This window comes from Hypoxylon fragiforme, assembly GCF_022984875.1.
Source record: "Hypoxylon fragiforme strain CBS 206.31 chromosome Unknown GGS25scaffold_1, whole genome shotgun sequence".
NCBI lineage: Eukaryota > Fungi > Ascomycota > Sordariomycetes > Xylariales > Hypoxylaceae > Hypoxylon > Hypoxylon fragiforme.
Genome location: NW_026054756.1, coordinates 3,808,472 through 3,827,610, shown reverse-complemented (window position 1 = coordinate 3,827,610; position 19,139 = coordinate 3,808,472). Strand labels below are relative to the sequence as shown.

Here is a 19,139-nt window from a genome sequence, read left to right as displayed (position 1 = left end):
GCCCCATAATAAATTTCATGATAACTAAAATTTTGAATTTTTGAACTCTTGAGATTTCGAGATTTCGCCACGACAAATTGAGATCATGCTTACTTAGGTATCTATGTAACTAATTCTCTAAAACCACTTCTTTCACTTTGGAAATCCTTTAGAGATGTTACAGGCGTCAAGTAGATCGTTTGTGTGTTGGAGGTGCGCCTCTCGGCGAATCACATCAGACGCAGTTCTCTCAAGGTCTAATGGGAGATATCTACCAAGAGCCAATGACTCCCTACTGAGAAGAGTATGTTATTAACTTGACTGGCTCATAATAACTCTTGAGAGCACCCGTACTTACATGTTGCTTTAGACTTTGGCGACTGTGCAACATCCCATATCGAAGGATGATGTTTCAGGTTCTCAGTCGGGTGCCCCTCAAGAAGAAGAGAAGGAAAAGAGACTTCCTATCCGAGAACGCTTACGGATATGGGACAGTGAGAACTTAGATGAAGCAAAATCTATCTTGAACGACTCTGCCGAGGCAGGCGAGTTGTCCAATAGCTTCACTCGACCTCAAAATGTGACCATGGCCACTTTCGCTGTTGCCTCACCACTGTTTGATGGTGATGAGCTCGGAGACCTACGGTCTGATGATGCCAACCTAAAGCCTGGAGATATGGTAGAGTTGGGGTACGTCTATTCCCTCTCCAAACCTTTCCCCCCTATGGAAACCCTAACATAACTTTGTAGCTCCGAAGGCTCGAGACGACCGGTGTTGGCAATTTGCCTGGGCCGTTATAACGGCTACGAGCATTTTTACACCAACAGCGGCAAATGGTTTACTGGTCTAGGTGTCAAGACGCTCTTCGTAGTCCATAAGTTTGTCGAGCCAGAAGAGCTTAAGGCTGTCATTAATGAACTGCCGTCCAGTGAAACCCCCTTGGAAGCTCTCAATGCCTTGCAAGACCTTGGCCATAACCCTTCAAGAGCAATAGGAGCCCCACTACTACGTAAGATGCTGGAATTCACTTACCAAGCCGAATCTATATACCAAGCGAATGCCGGTACCCTGGATGCGTCCAGTAAGTTCATAGGCGATCCAGAGGAGCACCGTTACCTCACCCTCCACGAGATCGCCACAACACTACTGCCCAAGTCCTATCAAAAGGATGGAAAGTTTGAACCTCAAGCTTTGTATGCGGTACACAGATCTCTATTACAGGATGAGGTTTTCTTCCGGCCGCTCAGACAGACTGGTCACAAGCGATCTTACCTTTTTGAAGTTAGCCCACTGTCTGAGGTTCGCATTATAAAGAAAGCAGAACGTATGATACGACATTATTTAGAGAGAGAGCTGCTAGAAGACAAGACATCAATGCCTTCTCCGGTGATAGGCTTCCTCGAAAAAGCTCGCAAATTGATCGACAAAAGCCGAGAAGGTCGGAAGTGGACAGGGAGCGGCATCATCGGACCATTGGCAAAAACCACAACGGCACCCAAAATCGCTCACGAATGGTCGCCCGTAGAAAAAGATATTCTAAAATTTATGGAACTATGGGCTAGCTATCAGAAATTTCCAAGCCACTCAAGCCTTCAGTGCCTTGGCTCGGCCATCCTCCGAGCCCTTGACAGGTACCAGGATGCTGAAAGCTTATCAGCGTCAACTGGTTGGTCGTTTCTACAAGAAGTTGGCTGGATACCTGCCTGGGAAATTCCCGCTCGCTATAATATACGCTTCCCGGGAGTTGATATTAAGCGTGGAGGAGGCTATATCCGGCCTGACATCGGCGACCTAGATGGTCAACTGAGGCAAGACATTTTGGCTCCTATGAGGAAGACATGGGAAGGCCTCACTGCTTATTGTATTGATTCCGAATCTACTATGGACATTGACGACGCTGTGTCGCTCGAGCCGACATCTGATCCTGGCCAATATTGGATTCACGTTCACGTAGCAGATCCGGCTTCATCTATCCCCTCTGATACGCCAGTCGCTAAATATGCTGAGCTGATCCCGCAAACGATATACCTGCCTGGCCATTTTGAACGTATGCTTCCCGACAGCCTGAGTCGAGACCGATTCTCTCTGGCCCCAAATCGGCCTTGCCTAACTTTCAGTACCTTGGTTGATGTAGATGGCGTTGTTCTGGACCACACAATCACACCCGGAATTTTGAAAGATGTCGTATACATGACCGGCGAGGATGTTGCTTTAGGCATAGAAGATGACCGAACGGAACCTATCGTTGGGGAAACAGAGATCCAACTGGGATCTATTCCTACCCCAAAGCCGGCTCCCAGGCTAATGACACGCCCCGGCGATTTAAAGGATGATCAAAAGGAAGAATTGACATTACTGACGAAATTAGGAAGAGCTGTCCAAGCCCGGCGACTCAGTAAGGGAGCCACTCCTTTCTTTCAACCACGGCCTGAAGCCCAAGCCTACTTTGACCATTTGCCGCAGCGCCAGATGAGTAATTTCTTGTCTATGATGGGAGATCCATCGATTCGTGTTGCGTATTCTCAGCGCTCTGGCATCGACTTGGTTGAGAATGCTATGAAATTAGCAGGTGAGACCGCTGCTCAATGGTGTAACGACCGAGGTATCCCGATTCCATTCCGCTCGCAGCCTTACGCCATGCAAAATGCCCCTCTCGTCGAGCAGTATACACGTGATGTCTTTTATCCTCTCCTCAAGGCAGGCATTCGGCCAGACGACGCTCAATGGCGTCATCTACAGGCGCTCATAGGCGGCGACGAGATTACTACGAAAGCTGGTCCACATTTCACCCTCGGCGTTCCGATGTACACTAAAGCGACCTCACCACTACGTCGTTTTTCAGATCTACTCGTTCACTGGCAAATAGAGGCCGGCCTCATTGAGGAACATCGTCGCGGTGAGAGTCTGGTTGGTAACAAGGATGACTCCTTTTTGGCCTTCACCCGCTCGCAGTTAGATCGAATGCTACCGATGATCCGGGTGCGGGAGAAGCAAGCGCGTGCCCTCGCCAGCGGTGACGGTGGAGACCAATGGATCCTCCAAGCCCTCGTGCGAGCGTGGCGATTTGGCGAGGCCCAAATCCCCGAGACTTTCCGGTTCCATGTCGTACACGTTCATGGGCGACGCTCCATCCTCGGAAAAATAGACTGGTTCGAGCGGACTGCCCTGTTGCGCCCTGAAGCCCTCAATGACGTGGCGAAGATGGCTGACGTACGGGTCAATGACGTTTACGAGGTGAAGCTGAAGGACGTTAACGTACATAGTAACCGAATCCTCGTCGAGGCTGTCAAGGTTCTCGAAAGGGCCCAGGGCAATATCCCGGTTGCTCCAGAAGGCGATATTGTGGAGGCGGAGGCGCTGCAAGTTTGACAACTTTCATGGACGACTTTGTAGCACTAGAGAGACGTTTAGAGGTAACATAGCAGTGTGTACTTTTACTAGTTTCTACTACTTGCTATGCAAGTGTGTGAAACCACGATGTAACGAATAGAGAATACGAACCACCTTACTCCGTATCTCTCTCTATCTATGAATCTATCTCTCTTCGCTTGCCTATCCGCCCCTTTTTTGTATTTTGTGATTACTCACGCTCACTTACCTACGTTTAAATCCCTAACCTGGTACCTACCTACCTACCTACCTAGATACAATGATACATAACCAGATATTAGCAAATAGGTATTGGTAACAAGGGTCTCAGAACCGACGCCTTTGTGCCACCTCAATGCATATAATCATCTTTTAGACCAAGAAAAGCTTTCGATGAGCCAACTGCTCACTCGTCAGCATACATATATACCCACTTACCGAGGTAAGTAGTCGGTAGGAGGCTCTTCGTATCGATCTACCAAGGCATGTATGTTGCATATATGCACCAAGTAAGTAAGATAGCCTTTTCTTGCCTCCCCAGCCTTCCTTTGTTTTTTTCCTTTGGTCTGCCACATAACCTATCTACCTAGATACATACCTGCCTGTGCCTACCTACCCCAGACAGGTACATAACTCGCTGTCTCATCCAAGTTCTTTAGGTTAGAAGGAAGTACGATCCGATCAAGTTTGTTTTTGTCTCAGTAGGTACTTGGTAAAATAATTTACAAAGAGAGAGAGAGGAGAGGAAAAAAAGAAAAAAAGAAGAAGGGTCTCGCCATCCATCCATCCATCCATCCATCCCTTTACTACCTAATACCTATAGGCAATCGAACAAGCTCGTACCTATCTCGGCCTTTCTTGCCTAGCTATGTAGGTACCTAACCTCGGTATGCACACCTAAGCCCAATACCTAGAATCTCTAGCTATGTATATGTATGTCTTTGTTATAAGATGCAGAAAGATGCAAAGGAAGAATCCAGATCGGCGGAATCTTTCCTTCACTATCTGCAACCCGGTGAATAATTCTATTACCGAATACTAACCTACATATGTATACAGACTGGTAGGCAAGAGAAGCAGGACAAAAAAACGCGGGGTCGCGAGCGAGCGTGAATCTTTAGTACTGTTATGGTCAAGCCCCCTTTTTGGCGGTTGGCTTATTGCGTGTCTAGATATGGATGCTTGGTCAAGCCGGTCTGAAGTTAAAGCCCTCCCCTGACCGGTTCTAATGACAACTAACGGGAATCATCTGTGCGTTCACACAGGGCGAAAACATGTAAAATTCGTAACGCACTATCATGCCTATACTTTGACTAGAGGTCAATTGGGTGGTCCTCCTAAGTGAAGTCCTTAAGAGGTTTACCCTGATAATGTATTTCCTAATATTGCTTTTATCCTCTATGCATAATCCCCGCTGTACTTTAGTCCGCCGACCATTGAATACCTATAGTAACCCGTACACATAACGCCATATAATCGCCAAAGGACGAAATCACTCCCATATATGCCGTGATGTCCATTTCGCGTAGTAGTCTCCTATGTCCTAGCCCCCAAGACCGAAAATTGTTTTATTTGAAAGTGGTGTGAAAGAGAAAGGATATTAAGTGCTCTAGCCGTCGAGGGGATGAATACTCGAGACCCTCATCAACATGTAACGATGAGTCAGTTTCAATTATTGATAAACCCGAATTATTACCAACCCGACGGTACCTGGGATACGTTGTGTATCGTGATCTCGTTCGATGGACTAGCGTGGTATAAGAGTTGCTTATGTTGATGTCTCATACTAGCGCACTTCCATCCATCTATTAGTACCATAGGTTCAGTTCATTAGGTCGTAATCCTGAAGGAGACCCGCCATCTTGTATTATTTTCTCCACCCAACATTCCAAATGACATGCGCAATGTCCCGAGCTGTGTTGACTGTGTCTATTACCCGCCCAAGAATCCCCTCGTTAGGTTGAACATCACCGTCTTCGAAGGGCATAAACATACCACTTTCCGTTCGACGCATACCAGCGGGTTCGGGATTTAGATTATTCGTAGCCGCTGATCGTTGAAGACCGGGTTGCTTGAAGTGTGATACCCCATCCACCGGACTGGAGACTGGTGTATCTGTGACCTCGGTATCTTCAAAATAAGTCCCCAAAGATTTAGATGGTCGTAACGTCTCTTGCGAAGAGGATGGTGATATTACCGGACTCCTCATAGTCCCAGTGCTGTGTTTCATCGCAGTCTCGGGTGCCGGGGAATCTTCTCTATACTTCAAGGTCGTCGAAGGTAGCATCGCAATCGTCTTACTCTCGACGGGTGTATTTACCGGTGATCTTTTGCGTGGAAGAACAGGTTTCTTCGATGTCTTAGTTTTCTTCATCATTATGGCGCTGTCGTCCGAGTCACTGTCGTCACCAAACCTCCAGCGATAGGGGTCTAGGTCGTCTTCGTCTTCGTCACCTTTGACCTCAACTGCGATGCATTGTTGGACCTGCTCGTCAAAGTGAATATGCTTCCGCTCCGAGGAGGGTGATACAATGCCAGACGAGTTTCTGGAAGCTAGTATGCTCGTATTCTCGTGGCTTTTTCTTCTCGACGAGAAAGGAAAGGTAACATAGTCCGTGGTGGCACGATGCAGAATCGGTCGACCAACGCGAGGGGCACCATCTTTTTGCTGAGCTTGAACCACAGCAGTTGCCTGTTTTAGTAGGGATGACGAAGACAGTGACCGTTGGAGCATTATCTCTGACATGCTTCTCTTTTTGAGAATAGGCTTCTTGCTAACGAATGAGTCGCATCTCGATAGTGTCGAGCTTCCATGGTCGAGATCGTTGGAGAATAGCTCCCCGTGCCTTTTTTGCAGAGGCCCATATAACCAAGTCACATCGCAATCTTTGAGCCTAGAAAACAAGGATAAGATTTACGAAATATCAAAGCAATGGATCAAACATACCAATTGAGTGTCTCCGGGGTCACTGTTTTTAACCTGTACTTGGCTTTCATCCAAGTTCTCCATGATGCATTCTCGAGCCGAATTCCGTTCGTGTATTCTCCTCTCTTGGAGACTATATAACGCCATGATGACCAAATGTCTTCTTCCCTCCAATCGTGTGACAGGTAGTCGACATGTTGAGTAGGATGATGCTCGACGGCAGTGTCGTCCTCGGCACGGTCCAAACTGCCTGGGGACTCTGGGTGCGAAGCGGTGGTTGAAGTGTCATTTTCCGTAGGTGATACGGTATACGAATCGCCCGTTCGGGGACTTGGAGGCGGCTCTAAATCTTCGATCAAATCCTCAAGGGGGCCGAAGTAGGGATTGTGGTCATATTCAGAAATCACCATATGTTCATCATCGGACCCGATCTGAATGTCATCGTCGCATTGGTCGTCTAAGGATAGGCTAGTAGCTGGCGTAGAAGAATACGATGGGCTGCTAGATTCAGGCTGAAGCGTACGTGGGGATGATGGGGCCGATGATGGGCTAGGGTTAGGTACTATGTGAGTAGTTTGACGATGGTAAACTTCGTGGTACGATTCGTATGACGCATCGTGTATTCTAGATGTTGAACTCGAGCCGTGAAAGCCCTGTGTCGGATTTGACATAAATTTGGATTGAGAATGGGATCTCCTCAAAGATGAGGATGAAAAGAGGTCATTGTCCTCTGAGGACAGAACCATAGCCATGCCGAAACGGATTTCTCCCTTCGTAGAAAGAGAAGGTAGTCCTCCAACGTTTACGACTCCAATATAGATCCAGCGCCGGCCTTCATGGACACTGGATCATCGCCTTCGGCAAGACGATTAAAGGCCTTCGCGATAAACTTGGTTGAGAGTATCCAAAGATTCTGAATTGACTCCCGATTACCTGATAACGTAGGTGCCCTCGTCTGACTGTTGAATTATCCGAGGTCGAAATAGACAGTCAGTAGTGGGTGACTGAGCACTTATCTCGGTGATGCCGATACGGGGAATTTAATGGGGACTGCGATTTTCTACATGTGACGGTCTGAGCGTGGAGGAATTTTTTTTAAGTTGTTTGAAATTGACCACCTAAATAAAGTATACGGATAGTATGGATAGGATAGTATACGGATAACTGGAATTATCGACTCGATAGCGACGTTGAGGGAAGGATTCGTAAGTAACGAATCGGATTGGTGAATTTAGGTTGCGGGAGTTGAAAAGGACTTTGTCTTGTAATGAAGAGGCTTGAGACCTGTAAATGATTTGGGATTGGATTGTTTTACTCTTCCTACCTCCACGGCAAAATATTATTGGCATTGGTATTGGTACAATATACAACTGCATGTATGTACTACATGTAGGTAGTATGTACAGTAATAAGTTGCCCTAGGCTAGTGGTAAGTAGGTACCTAAACTAGCAGCCTCTGTAGTGCAGCCTCTGTAGTGTAGCACAAGCAGCTGGAGCAGACAAGTAACGCACTTGCCCACAAGATGCCCACAAGAATAGTGGGAGTTCCGGGAGATCGGAAGGTGCAAGGATGGCCAGGGAAGACAGGGAACTGAGGGAAGACAGGGGAAGCACAGGGAGGATTGAGGGGTTGATAGCCAACAGGGCCAGCCAGTCAGGGAGCAAAGCAAAAGCTAAGTTTGCATGGATGACTCGACTGGGGTGTGTAGAAACTTCTTGATGGGATGGACGATAGGTACATACATACTCCTAGTTACTAGTTACTAACCTAGTAACTTACATTTTTCCATCTCCATTTTCAAACTTGCTACTAATACATAAGTACTTCATTCACTCATACATATTTACCACGTACCTATGTAGTAAATAGATGCAAGGGCAGCCCTGGATTGCTTCATACTAACTATCCGATGTGTGTATATATGTATATAGGCTAGGTAGGTATGTATCCATAGAATCCATAAAACCCTAGTTACATGGTGTTGATATTGACGATAGTAGTTATTACATGTAAGTATTTACAATGCATACAACATATCTCTAAGTACGCAGTATGTACCTAGCATAGTATGCATTTCATGTCACTGCTATAAATATATAACACCACCTACTTACACATTTGCAGAATCAAGTTATTTATCGCCATTGCAAATTCGGAAGTTTCTATTGTGTCTAGCCCTGCCAAGTGTGTTTGAGCTTTTGCCGGAACGTACATACATACATACCTACATATGTACATATAGTAATACCTCACCAGCATGGGCGAGCTTGCGGGCTTGCGGGCATGTGTGCGAGGGTACCTATCTACACTATCTACATACATAACAGGTATGTATGTATTGTATTTTATACAGTACGTACATGCAGAGCCAAGCCAGTCCTTCCCTGAGGTTTGGCGCACGATTTGCGTATGAACTACGAGAGTTGATAACATCAACCAAGGTCCACAAGACGAGCTTACCTATGTACCTTTTTCGCCGGAACTAGAATAGAAGAACAAGTGGAGAGAAGGAGGCCAGAATGCGAACAAGATATTAATATGGCAACTCTCCAATCGGAAGAGTGTTCTTTCAGTCTAAGGTTACTGGGTACATGTACGATACGTCGATACCATTCAATGGCCATACATCCACAATGAAGAGTACATAGCCATAGCCGAACTCACATACATTGCGTAAGTACTTGCCATCCTTAGATGGGTACACTTATATGGAGTTGGAACATTATGTATGTCGTTACTCATTACTCATTCGCGTGCTTCCACGTAGGTACATACGTACATGCATATATACATTTGCATTGCATTAGGTAAATGTATCTATATAGTACACACTTACACTCATCGTAAGTACCATGGTGTAAATGTGTGTATCACACATCCATGATGGATGCAAGCCTTTATGTATGCGCCGCAATGCAGTTGATATTTCCCTAGCATTGCAGTGTCACGACATATAAGCGGGCCCCAATATCATTTCTTTATCCCGCCAGCCAAAGCGCGAGCTGTGGGATTTTGTCTTTTGTCTTTTGTCTTTGTCTCACATATCTGCATCTGTAGAAAATATGGCCGAGTTTGAAGGTTAATAACCAAATAAGAATTCGACGGAAGTGTGAAATCTTGTGAAGCATGCATGTGGGCCGAATATAGAGTACATACCTACCTATCTAGGGTAGTTAGACTGTTAGAGTCCTGGTAGACATGTAATATTTCACTGTCTCGATGTAGGCTCTTATTGTTAGTAATAAAAAGGAAGAAAAAAAAAGAAAAAAAAAGAAAAAAATTCATTAAGTGGAACACAGGCTAGAACATAAACCGTGTGCTAGCGACTAGACTAATGGAGTTTCTAACTGTTACTTCCAAGGTTCTCCAGCTATTAACGTCCCTCTTTTTATATTATCTTATTATCTTTTAGATTTATTAGCATTTACACACGGCAGAGTACATACATGCATAATGGAGAGATGTTGAAATAAGTCGGTTGCGACCGGACACATACATACGAAAGTTCAACTGTCTCCCAGGGGCCAGGACTCGAGCGTTTTAAAAACTGCCCATCGAGTACATTCCCCGTGCGCTAAATCCAAATAGTTGATTATACATAAGAACGGTCAAAATTTTAAATCACACGAGGGTAAAAAAACGATCAACGGCTTCTAGCACCTTGATGGATGGTAAGACATGTTCCCCGGATAGGCTAGGAAAGCCTATTTTCCATCAACGTGACAGGGGCGAGAAACGGGAGGTGGCCGCCGGTGACATGGTAACTATCCAAAGTTACACTCTAAGTAACTATCAGACTATAGCAAGTAAATATGTTAGGTTGGATAGATAGGTATTCTAGTGTTATACATAGTAAAGGTTAAGGGACGGTTAGGCAAAGCATTCTTCGGAATATTTCGTAGCCCCAATGTTGTTTATAGGTTGTTATATAATATTACTTACATATGTACAACATAGTCTCATTTGACGACGCGAGAAATCATCGTGAGTGCATATCTATAGGCATCTTTAGTGTCCTTATGGCTGAACCTTCGCAAAAATGACAACTCCTCGACTAGTTTGATGGGTAATGTTTAAGTCACCTGCGTAATATGCATAATAGCGTCTGTTAGTCAGAGTTTACCTAAAAGCCCCCCTAATGTAAGGCCTGCGTTCATCCTACCTACAGTAGTAGTCCAACCTAGTAGTCCAACCTAACAGGCTGGATAGTAGGGTGAGATCAATTATGATATCTGGATATGATCTAAACATCTGAACTCCAGACTCTTCTGGAGTACCGACTGTCTGTTACGCTATCTACTAATCCACATCCTTCCCAAGCTTCAATATTTTTACCCCTTTCCTGGGGTAATATCTACCACAACACATGTTGAAGTATAAAACCAACGAAACATATTATTTTTTTTCTATTTACATACTAGTTTTTTTTCTATTTACATACTAGGGCTGCTACGTAGTTGATCTAGAAGGGGGAGGGTGGGAAGGAGGTATGCCAACCTCCTACTACATAGTACATACATAGTACATGCTAGGTATGTCCCCTATCCACCCACCCGTTCTTGCTCTATTATGTATGTATCCAAGGATGTATGTACTACTATGTATGTCTGTATGTATGTATGTATGTTCACCTGGGCAATGTTTGTATTGTACCACAACTTGAACCGCCAATCTCCACCCCCGCAGTGGTCTGTGTAACACTTCTCCACGTTGACGTGGTTTCGGATAACTCTAGTCTTCAATTCGTCAAACCTTTCCCATTAATCTTCATATATCTTGCGGATTCTTGCCTACCTAGGTGTATGTAGTAAGTGACTACCAAAACCAACCAGAACTGGTGAGCTCAATTTACGTTATATGAATAAGGGATTCGACGTCATTGGGGGTGATCTAATAACTAATAACTAATAACAGTAATTAGGTACCTACTTACTGTAGATGGTACCATATCTATCTACAGATCTTCTCCTATCTTCTCCACATGTCAGTCCCTGCAGGATGCATTCAAGTCATATTTAGTCGGAGATGGATGATCTCAAAATTGAACGGCAATGATAAATATTGGACTAGGTACCTATTTACCAGTTTACATACACTACTTACTTCAGGCTACAGTATATGTACACAACGACTGCAATCCTCGGGCAACGTCATGAGGTGTTTCGAGTGTCACGACTTCAATGTTGTTTCAATGCACACATCCTCGAGTTATACAGCCTGAACGGGCCATGTTTCTGCCAACCCTCCCCTGCAGACGACATCTTGTTCCCAAGTTAACTGTTGATCTATTGATAAAGAAGTCATCAGAGGTCCAATACCGTTCCCACGGGTCTCTTGGCGCCGTTGCCATGCTCTGGTGTACGGAACCACGGAACTAGTTAGCTGTTAGCTGTCAAGTGAGGCTTGTTAGATCATGGCGGAAATCGAGCTTTGACCCAGTCGACTGACTTCCCTGCACACCGAGTTGATATTGATGACGTCTGCGCAAGTTCAATCTACGATCGATTATGCAACCTGCCCTAATTCGCAGAGAGCAGACAACGATCACCGGAGCCGTCAGCTAATGCTGTAATATGTTGTTAGGTCTGCCGGCACTTCCCAAAGTACCTACTAAACCACGTTAGTACTAGGTGCCCCGGCCAGACGATACCCGAGTTCTCTACTAGACGGCCGTAACTGAGCGTGGCCTTATCATCCATCCTATTACAGTATCTATCATGTCTTCTTAAGTGCCTATCTCTATATCCACTTATCGTGATAGGTATGAGGAAAGCATTGCATGCTTACAACGCCAGAGCTCCAACGGAGTGCTGGAGTGCTAAAGTGCCTAATCCGATACGCATCATTAGCCGCTTGTCCAAGTTTGCTTCTATGCAGTGCTATGTTTAGCACAAAGAACAGCGAAGAGTACCTATGGACCTAGGGTAGCTATAATCATTGGGCCTGTTCTTGTCGTCGGTAGGATCGGTTCGAATTCTACGATGCTGGTCCGCGAACTTGAGCCGTTCCGAGCTAGCCAAGGCCTCGAACTTCAACTCGAAGTCAAATCACTGGACCTCTATAATGTATTCTTGCCGTCGGCCGGAGCATTATCTTGCAGGTCCAATTGTGTGTGAATATTACGAATATTACACTAATCGAGAGTTCATGCGGTAGACATATTCACCCAACTTCCCTGATATCTTGCCGATACTCCATGCATATCCGGCCTTTCGTAACGTCGATGCGTCGTCACAGTACCGTCACACTATGTATCAGTCCTCATATTTGCGAATAGGGGTCAGAGACAATCAATTTCTCGGTGACATCTCCGACGGTCCTAATTGCTTCATTTTATACTCTCCTCTTTTTTTAAAAGACAAGAAACCGAACCATAACCTCGCACTCGCGCAATTATCTTCCCGTGAGCTCATATCTGTGATGAGTCGAATGTAACACGCAACAGCATAGGCGTATAATTACGAACCCGAGTTTGCATTGTTCTTCTCCACTTTCCGTATGCATGTCCGAACCGATAAGTCGTTGCATTGTCTTCCGCTCCCTCCTTCTCTCTCTCCCTCTTTCTCTCTCTCTCCTGGAAGCAAGACGTTGCTGGATACACTAGAATGCCCCTTGCATGTATGTGGGTGTATATGGTTTCCGGTTAACGGTGTTTTGCCAGACACGCCAACCTGCCGTGTTCCTGATCGTCCGTTTTGACTATATAAAAGAGTATTCAACCCCGGTTTGTGAGTCGAACTACGGAAGAAGGCCTTTTTCGTTTGGACAAACGACGGGGGGGTTGTTCAAGCGATGCATCGTTTGGTTTACCTTTTGGAATGAATGGCCTTTAATGCTTGTTATTGGTCTTTGCCGAACAGAAACTAGAAGCATACCTACCTATCTTCAGCTACCTACCTACCGATCCACCTATCCATCTCACCTACATATCCTAAGACCCCCTTTCATATCAAAACCCTGGGGTCTGATACATACGATAGTATACATGACAGCGCTATCGTGAAGGCCCGCAGGAAGCTAATGAGCTGCGACGCTGCACGTCGTTAGGTAACTTCCTTACTAGTACACCTGGGGCTGGCTTGTTATCAGGCATGACGCCTGAGTTAGCGTCAACCGTTCTTTGAACAACAAAGGCACCCCGAGAGGCTCTCCGATAGCTATACAGCTGCGCGTCCATGGATATACTATGTGGTACAATACATAGCCTATGTATGATACCTGTGTAGGTGGGAAAGCTCAAGCTCAAGCTAACTTGGATTTCCAATCCAAAGCCACAGAGGCAAAATTTAGGCACACACATCCATAGTTACAACACAGCATTCATTGAAAGTCAAGTCAAGTGGTGGTAGCCAATGCAAGCTTATCTGCATGAACGTTTTCGGTTATCGCAACCACCTTACTCTTTTATCTGTAGGTGCCTACGCATGCATGTAAAGAAGAAGAAGAAGAAAAGAAAAGAAAAGAGTAACCAGGTAGTAAGTAGTATTTTTTGTTTAGATAGGTAGTTAGAGCATCTGGATCTGATTGATTACCTAGTAACTATGTAGGTTAGGTCTTTGCTTGTCTCTGGTTGGCCAATTCCGGCGGGCAGACGAATACGCGCCGTGACGAGTCAAATTCGGTCAGATCCATTGTCTTTTTTTATTTTTTTATCTCTCCCTTCGTTTCTCCCAGCCCTCTGTTATCTTCAACTTGACTGTTTTTTATTACCTATTTGTTAATTTCTTTCTTTCTTCCTTTCTATCTTGCTCGCTTGATAATGCGTGCGTGCGGGCGGGCGGGTAATAACAGCTAGGTATCTTACCGCAGGCAGATAGATACCTACATATGTAGACACAGGCCCGGCCCCCCTTGGAGGAGTAGATCCGCCAATGCATGGGCAACGTTCCACGGTGTCCATGATCTTCGGTTTTTTGGCCTGGTGCCACAAAAAGCCACATTGTGTACAATACATGCAATACACAATGCTTATTTGCAGTGTGGTGTAGTGTGGTGTAGGTAGCCTTGAGAGGTGCGGTATGGTACTATGGTGTATGGTATAATAGCAACCCTCCTACAATACCCATGCCGTGCTATGTAGGTTAGAGCGACCCACAGTGTCTGCGGCCTTTCCCGTTCCTAAAGCGAGTCACATCGGTCTGGAAGCTCTGTCTCGCTTCTCACTCTCCGTGTGTGTGTGTGTGTGTGGAATTTATAGTGTTACTGTGGGTAATTTTTTTTATATAAGTAAAAAGTTTTTTTTTCACATGCTTCTGGCGCAAAATGGGTGTGCAGAGTTTGCATATATCCCAGCTGGCTCCTCCTCCCACCCTCCTTAGCGCCGAAAGTGGTAACCCGTCGAAGCCAAAGCTACTAGGTATGGTAGGGTACCTATGTATGTAGGTAGGGTATGTACACTATATGTATATGTATATGTACGTGTATGTGTTATTCTACTCGCGCGCGCTCTGATACATATCTTGAGAGAGCCGCCGATCAGGTCAACTTCGGGCGGCAAATGCGACCTCGGCAGGCAATCTGAAGGATGCACAGAACATGCGTTTGTTCGGTGCCACATCTCTCACTTCGAGGACAGAGACCTCGTGGGTGTTTTCGGCGTCGCCCAGTTTCATCCCGACGCCGATCTCTACCGAGATTCGCTCGCAGATGTCGACGAGGGACTTGCCATCGTCAGATGCCTTGGGCCCGAAGCAGTGGACGTGGACCATGGGCAGCTTCGTGCTTGTGTGAGGAGCGAAGAGCTGCTCGCGCCCGACGTACAGGCCGCGGAAGTGCGGTAGGAAGGTGATGGCCGATGCAGGGAGGTTCATGACGAAATGAGAAATGGTTGGAGGGATGGGGGTGCGCAGGAGATCCGGTACAGTGTGCGCTGACTTCTCGATAACGCTCGAGTTGGCGTGTCGGCTGCGCCTCTCTCGTCTATTCAGTTTTGATACGGCATGCTCTCCATTTGTGGATGCTGCGTACACCATATCGGCTGCTTCTGTGATGAATATCCGACCATCCTGATTGAATGGTCGTACGTATTGCTTAACCTAAGAAACGAACGTGTTAGCCCAATAGACGACACGTGGAAATTAATCTCGAGCTTTCTCTCTCTTCTCTCTCTCTCCACCTACTTTGTTCCGGGTGATGTTCTGCGCAAGCGAGGCATAGCTCTCTGGGTTGTAATCGTTGGCCCAGACAAACACGCCCTTCCTACCGGCCGGCACCGCGAACGGCCCAATTCCGGCCATTACATCGCACACAACCTCACCTGGTTTGAACAGTTTGATCAGTCGACTGTGCTCGCCTTCTAGTTTTCCATTCCAATACACCTTGGCATAGTTGAACTTGAAGCTACAGTCGTTCTCTCTAGCCTCGACTTCTAGATCGTCGGGCCCGGCCAGGACCTCGTAGGCGAATGTCCGAAACTCGGACTCGTTGCCCACGTCAGCGATCTTATTAATGACCGTCTTCACTGATGGGTTCTTATCGAGCAAAACCTTGGCGATTAGCTTCTTATAAGGTAAAAACTTCTCTCTTAGATTCAAGTGCGCGACATGTCCCGCCTGGTTGAAGCCCGTGGGAATACCGTCATGCTCATCACGTAGATCTGGGGGGAGCAGCGATCTCATTACATCCTCTATACGATGAGTTAATTGATATACTGTTAAATCGTAGCCTAGTGGCATAAGCAATTACCGTAGGACCAGTAATCGTAGGTTAGTGGCAAGACATAGGGGATTACCCCTATCTCCTTACTAGCTACGCCCTCGTTGATAGTCGGAGTCCATGTTTCGGGCACTGCGAATAGTATTAATACATTTATTATTTTGCTTAAAGAAATTCAATACAACAGCGGGAGTGTCCCGCTCAGCGTCAGCATCAGCATTACCTCCAGCTTTAATCTTGGGGTCGAGTAATAGACATTTCGTGCCCTTCGCCGCGAGGTCCTCATCCGGGTGAGGCACCACGCCGGGAATCCTGTCCTGGACCAGGAGCGTGCAGTCCTTCTGCAGCTTCTGCTTCCAGACCGAGATGTTCTTCTTATCTGCAATGGCGGCAGCGGAGAGATTGATCAACTTGGAGAAGAGCGAGCGATCCAACACGCCGAGCGCCGAGCGGATCACGGGGGGGCGGATTACACTCATATCGTTATCGGTGTCCTCGGCTCCGAGGTTCTTCAGATGGTAAGAGGTAAGTTACTATGTAAGATACAAGAAACTAATACCAGACAACCTAATGTTAAGAACTCATGAACAAATGACTGGGGATTCGCATACCGACATGGCATGAAGCTTCTGTTAGTGAGCACCCGGCGACGGTGTTCGTGATCCGATTTTTTTTTCCGGTAGCATACATATAATAAACTAATAGTACCTTAAAAGCGTACCCTCACTGGTTTGTGCGGAAGAACTTAGAAGAGTCTCATGCACCTATCCAGAGATCTGCAAAATTTGTGACAGGGATTAGCTTTGCGCTAAAAATAATAGTAGTACTATGTAATAGGTAGATGATTGTAACACTAACACTCCATGGCGTCATATCAGGCGGAAGGCTGAGAGAGGTTTGTTACTGGTTACACAGGTATGTATGTAGTATGTATCCAAGTACATAATACTAAAGGTTATTTGTGAAATCAGGAGTCAAATTCAAGTTGCTAGCGATATTATATATTCTCTTGTTACCAAACATTGACCAAGGGGGGGCTATGGTTACTAAGGAAATGTCTCATGGTAGGCTGAGGTTTTACCTGGGGAATATAACTTATGTAGATACTATATGAATCTGGTGTTGAGTCTTTCCTATAATTTACTCAGCAATGAAATGGACACTCAATTCTAATATCTCTTCCCAGGGTTATCATCTGTACGGACCGAGTTACTCCCAGCTTCAACCATACATAATTCTAACTCTGATAACTAAAATGCACATTAATCATTTTTATACTATCCTGGATCCTGAAATCTAAATCTTCTCCTATATGGGTATCAATATACATGTAGATAATATGAAGTTCTTCCTTTTAAACCTAGATACTATGTATCCCTAGATTACCCTGTTTACACACTTCCCAGACACTAGGCAATATGCCTAGCCCATAACATTAACCTGAATCCTTTTGTTTTTATGACCGTATGCCCGAGTATACGTATGGTCCGCTATATCAACGTCACGACAATGTGGACTACAATGAAAAGAGTGGGAAAGACCTACAATTGTGACAATCAAGCGTCTATTGATTACAGCAATCGCAAGCTAAGGGGCACTCTGTAGAAATTATGTAGGCTCATCTCTCTAGCCGATTACTTTCCTAGCTTGAACGTTGCTTCCGTGTACTTTCGTAGTCCTCGTAGGAATACCTGGTATCCGACGCCTTCATTGTCGGGTGCGCAGTATATCTCGGTTAAGCGGATCGGCCACGGTGGATATCCCTGCAAGTCGACATAGGGCTCGAACGAGATGAGTAGATCCGGCTCCTGCATGACGGCCTCGGATAGTTCATTGTCTAGGACATCTATTGTGATGTCATTGGCCGATATTTTCTCCTTCTGAACCATCTGAACTAAAACTCTGGTAAGGTCAACCATTGCCTCTCGGCCATCTTCTTCCGAGATGAGTACAACGTCCAACGGTACGTAGTCGTGAGGCAAGTATTCTCGGTTGGAAGGGTGAATAGTGGACGCTCCGCGACTAGAGAGGGAAAGTGGTGGTGCTTGACCTTTCCCAAACCAAGCCTTGAGTCTTTGTAGTAAGGCACGATGCATCTGAGGCATGTAGCGCTTAAGCACTCCTGTGTACACGTTAGTTTCTCTGCATTTGAAACATGATTTCTCTTTCTTTGAATAGCCACCTACCTGTCCTCTCGTATATGGATAATCGAGGAATGCCGGCGGAAGCGCACCATGCAGCTACTTCAGAAGCTTCATTGACGAGTTTCTCCAATGCATCTCCTGCTCTCCCACCATCCTCCAAGGTCAAGATTATGCTGACATGTCGAGGTAGTCTTTTCAGGGTGCTGACGTCTCTTCGGACATAGTCTGGAGTGTTGTGGTGATACTTGAGTATGGAGAGAACTCGGAGTGACACAGCATGATAGGCTATGCGGATTCGGACATAAACGGAGAAGATTGCGTGTACGAAGATGTACAGGAGAAGGTAGAGTTGGGATCTAAGGAATTTCCTAATGCCAAAATGGGATTTTTCATGCTTCCTCTTGCGACTATGACTGCGACTTGAGGTGCGTTTTGGTGGAGCTGGTAGATAGTTCTATAAATGAGCAAATATGTAGCTGTTAGCTTCAAGCTTCTCGTGTTCATGTAGTGCTTGGATATAGTAAAGATGCGGTGTTAAAGTTAAATAGTCCTCTAGCCTTGACGGTACTTACTCGGACAAGCTTTTCTCGTTCTTTCACGTCGAGGGTTTTGTGCCCGGCCTTCTCATCTTCTCGATATAGCTTGGTATCCCTGGAGGTGAAGGACATGGTTGACGTAATTGATGTCGGTTGCCAGAACGGACGCAACAGCCTAAGAAACGAAAAGAAGAAAGAATAGGAAATAGTTAAGAATAGGAATCGGAATAGAATAGAATAGAATACTAAAGGACAAAAGTAAAAGGGTGAATTTAAGTGATGACTGTTTGCATAGCCTCGACTTTTAAAAACGAAACTCGCGTTGTGACGCGCAATGAAGTAGGCTTGGAAGGTATGAATTAGGATTGATTTTGTTTCTTGGATTACATGTAGCTGTTCAGATGTATGGAGTATGTAGTTAGTTACATGTAATAAAAATAAGCGGCGACAGGCCAGGGCATATCAGCTGGAGACTGGGATTAATAGTTAGTTAACTTATGTAACTACTGCTTTGTAGAATATTGATACC

General features: G+C 45.6%; 4 protein-coding genes across 4 annotated transcripts; 1 reads left to right on the top strand and 3 right to left on the bottom strand.

The window, feature by feature from the left end:
* Window positions 1-18: 18 nt before the first annotated feature.
* On the top strand, window positions 19-3,623 carry GGS25DRAFT_472402 (RNB-domain-containing protein). The gene is made up of 3 exons (XM_049259436.1): window positions 19-283; window positions 350-669; window positions 730-3,623. Exons 1-3 carry the CDS (start codon window positions 155-157, stop codon window positions 3,347-3,349), a joined length of 3,069 nt encoding a protein of 1,022 aa, XP_049121934.1. The 5' UTR covers window positions 19-154; the 3' UTR covers window positions 3,350-3,623.
* Window positions 3,624-5,216: 1,593 nt separating this feature from the next.
* Window positions 5,217-7,027, bottom strand: GGS25DRAFT_517446 (uncharacterized protein; the record flags this gene model as incomplete). Its single annotated transcript, XM_049263394.1, has 2 exons — window positions 5,217-6,243; window positions 6,297-7,027. 2 exons carry the CDS (start codon window positions 7,025-7,027, stop codon window positions 5,217-5,219), a joined length of 1,758 nt encoding a protein of 585 aa, XP_049121933.1.
* Window positions 7,028-14,486: 7,459 nt separating this feature from the next.
* Window positions 14,487-16,662, bottom strand: GGS25DRAFT_57546 (Met-10+ like-protein-domain-containing protein). Its single transcript, XM_049265871.1, has 4 exons — window positions 16,154-16,662; window positions 15,961-16,062; window positions 15,396-15,901; window positions 14,487-15,311 (listed from the first exon to the last, which is right to left on the bottom strand). Exons 1-4 carry the CDS (start codon window positions 16,407-16,409, stop codon window positions 14,757-14,759), a joined length of 1,419 nt encoding a protein of 472 aa, XP_049121932.1. The 5' UTR covers window positions 16,410-16,662; the 3' UTR covers window positions 14,487-14,756.
* Window positions 16,663-17,172: 510 nt separating this feature from the next.
* Window positions 17,173-19,069, bottom strand: GGS25DRAFT_472373 (Undecaprenyl diphosphate synthase). Its single transcript, XM_049259435.1, has 3 exons — window positions 18,647-19,069; window positions 18,117-18,528; window positions 17,173-18,052 (listed from the first exon to the last, which is right to left on the bottom strand). Exons 1-3 carry the CDS (start codon window positions 18,740-18,742, stop codon window positions 17,565-17,567), a joined length of 996 nt encoding a protein of 331 aa, XP_049121931.1. The 5' UTR covers window positions 18,743-19,069; the 3' UTR covers window positions 17,173-17,564.
* Between the last annotated feature and the right edge of the window lie 70 nt (window positions 19,070-19,139).